General features: G+C 31.7%; 1 protein-coding gene and 1 long non-coding RNA gene across 2 annotated transcripts; both read left to right on the forward strand.

The window, feature by feature from the left end:
- Positions 1-384: 384 nt before the first annotated feature.
- LOC112467143 lies at positions 385-1,730 on the forward strand (the record flags this gene model as incomplete). The annotated part of the gene is made up of 3 exons (XM_025035624.1): positions 385-579; positions 658-877; positions 1,672-1,730. Coding segments are annotated over 3 exons (474 nt in total), but the record flags the coding sequence as incomplete, so codon positions are not given.
- A 1,690-nt stretch (positions 1,731-3,420) lies between these two features.
- On the forward strand, positions 3,421-4,356 carry LOC112467142. The gene is made up of 3 exons (XR_003042220.1): positions 3,421-3,436; positions 3,599-3,900; positions 4,062-4,356. It is a non-coding gene; the product is annotated as an uncharacterized LOC112467142 (long non-coding RNA).
- Positions 4,357-5,511: the final 1,155 nt, after the last annotated feature.

Genomic DNA, 5,511 nt, shown 5'->3' on the forward strand with positions numbered 1-5,511 from the left:
CCAAAAAATTTCAATGATCTATCAAGGTGTTTGACAGATAAAAATTGGAAGCAATTACTGCTGATAGACACAGCAGATTCATTTAATATTAAGTTTGTCATTAAGAATAACGAAACCAAAGCTGTAATTTTTATCGACAAAAATTGAACAGAGTCACTTATAAAAGAAATAAGTGAAAAATTAACTATTTTTGTGGATGAAACGTTCGCAACGGTCCCACAATTACAAAATAGTAGTTGTTAATTGTGGACAATTTTAATTAGACATAATAATAGAGTAAGCAAAACAATGCAGTTAGTTTATTTATGAAGTAATTATTTCATTTAATTGCAAAACGCACTCTACGTAAATATATGAGTAAATTAAATTGCTTTCAAATTTCAGACATTTCCAATTGTCTACGCGATTATGGAAGGACGCACTACCGATAATTATATAGACGTCTTAGGAAAAGTTACCGATGTTGTCAAAATAGCACCTGACATAGCAATAGCGGACTTCGAAAAAGCTGAACGAAAAGCGCTACAGACGGTTTTCCCCAATGTTCAAGTCCATGGCTGCAACTTTCATTATAGTCAAGTAATAAAAAATAACAACGCAAATAATAATAATAAACGTGAAATACATTTCAATTTTCCTTTTATTGCTTTATTATAGGCGTTAGTACATAATGCTGACAAACACAAGATACTCAAAGACGACCAAAAAGAATTGGGTTGGGGTTCAACCAAGTTATTGATACCTTTGGCTTTCTTGCCCGAACAATTAGTAGAAGAAGGCTTTAAAATAATTGATACAATTATTTTCGACGATTGCAAGTACTTGCAATCATTTTTTAATTATTATTGGGGTACATGGCTGAATGGCTTTAAGCCCGGTTCGTTCTGTATTTTTCAATGTTTCAGAGAGACATAACCGGGAACTTCTAGAAAGCTTAAATAAACACTCGAGAATTGTAGAATTTTTAGGTATATTATGAACGCTTCATTGTAAACACTTTTTTTCAGAATATTACTGTTTTTACAATTCAATATTATTTACAGTTCATCTGACTGAGCATCAGAAAAATATTAGAAGTTTGTTAAAGCACTCGAAATTTTGGGCAAGATTAGAACGCAACAAATTTCAACAAAGAGAGGCTAAAATACAAAAAATTTGGAATGAAATAGAAAGTACACAAGAGTTAGACTTATTACTAATATTACATTCATTATCAGAACTAGTTGGAAAAGGAGGAATGGATTCATCAACATTTTAATGCCTTGAGCACATTCTTCTTTTAATTTTTCTTGGTGGCTCTTGTGTCGTTTATTTAAAATATATGATTTTTAATCTTACTACAGTTGTTTCCTTTAAAGATCAATCCGCAATTTTTTGGAAAAGCTTTCCACTTCCGATCTCCAACCCCATTAACCATTATTGCAGAGGCAAATAATCCTGTAGGCAATAAATCCTGTTTGCTGAAAGATAAAAAACACATACATCAGTCAGTAGACTACATGATAAGGTGACAATGAACATCGAGCAGGTCTGTCGATGAAAGATTAACGGTAAACATCGATTTTACGAACCTGCTCTCGGTTTGTTGCGTCAATCTGTCGTCGCGCGCATTGCTATTAACAGATCTACTCTGATATTCGCCGTTAGGATATGATTCCAATTTTTGTTTAGCATTTGGCAACGTTACTCTTACTCCACAGGGAACAGGGATTTTACATGCACGTGGTTAGCTGGAAAGCTAGAACAAAAAAATTAATTATTTACATAATCTTTTATTTTATGAGAATATTAGCTAATTATCTGATAGATTTGTCTATTCTTCATTTACCTCTTTCTATCTTCCTCCGTTTATGCTTCTTATATCTTTGCACAGGTTTTATTCCGCAGTTGAAGATAATGGCAAACTGATTCCAGAGTGCGAAGAACGATGCTACAACTATATGAGTAATATTTATCGAAAAACATTGAAAAAATTAAAAAATATTAATTACTAATAATAATAATAATAATAATATTAATAATAATTTATTTATAATTTTTTACCTCGTTTATCCTGTATGCACTTTGTTTTTTGTCATTTTTATTTAATTTAATTTTATTTAAGTGCCACAATGTATTTTACATTTACATTTATAAACTATTACAGTCGTAACATATTTATTATACACGCGTGCACATTATATGTCAAAATGTAAAAAAAGTTACGCAAACTGACAGCTATACCACTTCAACAGTGTTGCTAACCCGTAGAAATTATTACGACGCTCTTAGGGATTTTCGTTGGTACCAACATTATCCCCTCTACTTTTCGGGAAACTGTCGTGTAACCCACAAAAGTGTGTTGAAAAAAAAGTTCATCGGATTATTATGAAACTTGATACCCTTATGTTTTTTGGGTCTCTGAATCCGAATATGATGTCAGATTTACAAAATTCAAAATGGCGGGTCCAATATGGCGGATCAAAATAACAAAAAATAGGCGAAATTTTATTATTATTTTGAATTTTGAAAATCTGACTTTATATTCGGATTTAGAGACCCAAAAAACATAAGGGTACCAAATTTCATGAAAATCAGACCTTTTTTGGTAATTTTGATCCGCCATATTGGATCCGCCATTTTTCATTTTGTACATCTGACTTCGGATTCGTAATCAGCGATCCCAGAAACCCCCGAGTAACAAGTTTCAAGCAAATTCAGAAAGTTTTACTTTGTTTTTTCTACGTTGCGGCTATAGCCGTCATACATAGTCAACGGGTTAACTAAAATGCTATAGTGTACGCATAGAGATATAAGAATAGAGTACGCGAATCATATGCTAGCACGTAAGAGGCTGCGATATAGGAATAGAAAAAAAACGCTGCATATAGGCCCTTTCTGTCTTTGTCTACGCGTGCATGCGAAACAAAGACAGAAGGGGCCCATGCGCAGCTTTCTCTTTTTATTCTGCGCAGCTTTCTCTTTCTATTCCTATATCGCTTTTTCAGCTCGCTCGCGCACTCTATTCTTATATCTCTATGAGTGTACGTGACGTAAACTATAGATTTTAGTTACCCAAAGTGACGTTTGGAACGCAACCTGGCGTGATCTTTATCACTGTGTGATAAAGCTCTTGCAGTGTCAGAATAGATGTATACATAATGGATATGATAAATATTAATGAAATAGAGGACATTAATTTGTCAAGCGAAGATGAAGAAGTGCAAATTCGTGTTCCGAAACGATATATCCGCGATGGCGAAAATCCTTTCGAGTTTTATAATGAATTGGACGTCAAAAAAAGATTCCGTTTTGCAAAAAATTCACATATGTTTAGTATTTTACCGTTAATAGAAGAAGGACTTTCAAAAATTAACACGCGTGGTTTACCAATAACACCAGTTTTTTCAATTATTAGTATTTCTGTACGATTTTATGCAACACAGCAAGTTTTCAGGTTAGTTCAAATTGTATTGCAGTTTAATTAAATTCACAATTATATAAATATTAAAAATCTTTTATATAAGGTAAAAATATGTAAATATATATGAATATATAAATATTTGTAAATGTAAAATATATATATTGTTGCGAGAATAATATCGGTTTATTTTTATAGCTTGTCATGGGAGATGTAATAAAAGTATCGCAACCTACAATCTCAAGAATTATTTTTTGAGTGTCAATTTTGTTAGTCAGTCATATTAATGTATACATCAAGATGCCACTATCAGCTGTAAAAAGGATTGAAAATAAACGTTTATTTGAAGAGCTTGGACGTGTTGAAGCTATAGGTTTATCTTCTTTTAGTGGAGCAATCGATTGCACGCATATTCGACTGACACATACTAGATTTCAAGCCATTGATGAAATATTTAAAAATCGAAAAGGATATTTTTCGTTAAATGTTCACACACACAAGTAAGTATTTTAACAGTTTTAATTTATCCCTTCGTTTTCTACCGACACGTGTGTGACTGCGATATTCTCGTTTCTGTTCCAAGATGTGCGACTCTCCGTATCCACACCGTCTTGCTACGACTTTTTAATTAATGTATATATTGTATTTTTGACTGCTGCAGAACTTGAGTGGAAATGTCCACCATAATCGTGTGTACCAGCTCGTTTATCACGACATCTCTCCAGGAAGGGAGTTTGCTACCTCGAGCCCTGCAGAAATAATTTTCTGTTTGTGCTAATAAAGCTGAAGATGGCTCAAAGGAAGAGCCAAAACGTTCTTTACTTGTAAATACACGTTTTAATTTTTATTGCGCACCACGTTCCGCGCTTGACTCGCATCGCCGTTTGTACAGATGACATTTTCACGAGTCTAGATATATTATTAGTTTTAATTTAATTTTAACATTACATAATATCATTACATACTTAATATAAAAAAAACGTTACATTAGTAATTACATATTAGTACATAATAATAATATTTAGAGCAAAATAAAATTAAACAAAAGAAAATAAAAATAAAATAAAATGTATATAATTTGTACATGGTTGTACTTTATTACACGCAACTGACTAAAGCGGGGAGCATAAACTTTTGCATAACATAAATGCAAAAGTCTGTGCTCAGGCTTTAACATTCTAACATTAACATTAACAGGGACTGTTTTTTCTTATAGCAATGTAATTTATTTTTTTACGGATAAGTCTATATTTTTCTTATCTACGTCGGTATTTTTGAGCTTTGATTTCTTTATTTCTATTTCTATTTTTTGTATTTCTTTTAAATGGTTCACGTGCAAATCGTTAAATAATTTTAAATGCTCTTTTTTCATAAGTGTTATTTTCTTCTTCGTGTTTTAACTTAATGTTTGCTAATGTTTCTTCTTGTTTTATAACATTTTTTAATCTTTGTATTCGTACGTCCTCTTCTTCATTTGATACTTCGAGCAGATCTTTTCTCTTTCGTTTAAAAACACGTGATTTTCTCATATCGTTATTTAAATGTACTTTTAACATATCTGTACTGTGTGATGTCATCAGTTCTTCATTACAGTCTTCTGCAATAATAACTGTTCTACAAAACACAAAAAGATATATAGTGTTACACGTGTATTTTGTACTTGCCGTAGTCAAAGAAATACGCTTTAATGGATAAATATATAACAAAACGTTTATAAAATAATATCTTGCGAAACAGTAGTGCTTTCTACATCATCTATGTTTATCACATGTCCCTTTTCTTTCGTAAATAATACTTCTACGCTTTTGTTAGCAGACATGATATCAAATACAAACTCACGTTGATCTGAAATGCACAAAATAATGAAAGTTTATTGTCATGTTTGATATATCAAAAGCATGTGTTGCTGAGACAGCTTAGCCGTAACTTTAACATACGGTACATACGACAATGTCTTACTTTTGGTGACCTGTAGTATAAGAGTTAAAAAATATTCTTACAAAAACTTTATTCTAAAGTCTAAAAGTCTAACAGTTAATTAATATATAATATACCATTACGTTCTTTTTCCGTCATATTAGATGAAAATATGACTGGTGCGGTTTTCATCA

This window comes from Temnothorax curvispinosus, unplaced genomic scaffold (assembly GCF_003070985.1).
Source record: "Temnothorax curvispinosus isolate PA1 unplaced genomic scaffold, ASM307098v1 QBEX01016933.1, whole genome shotgun sequence".
Lineage (NCBI taxonomy): Eukaryota > Metazoa > Arthropoda > Insecta > Hymenoptera > Formicidae > Temnothorax > Temnothorax curvispinosus.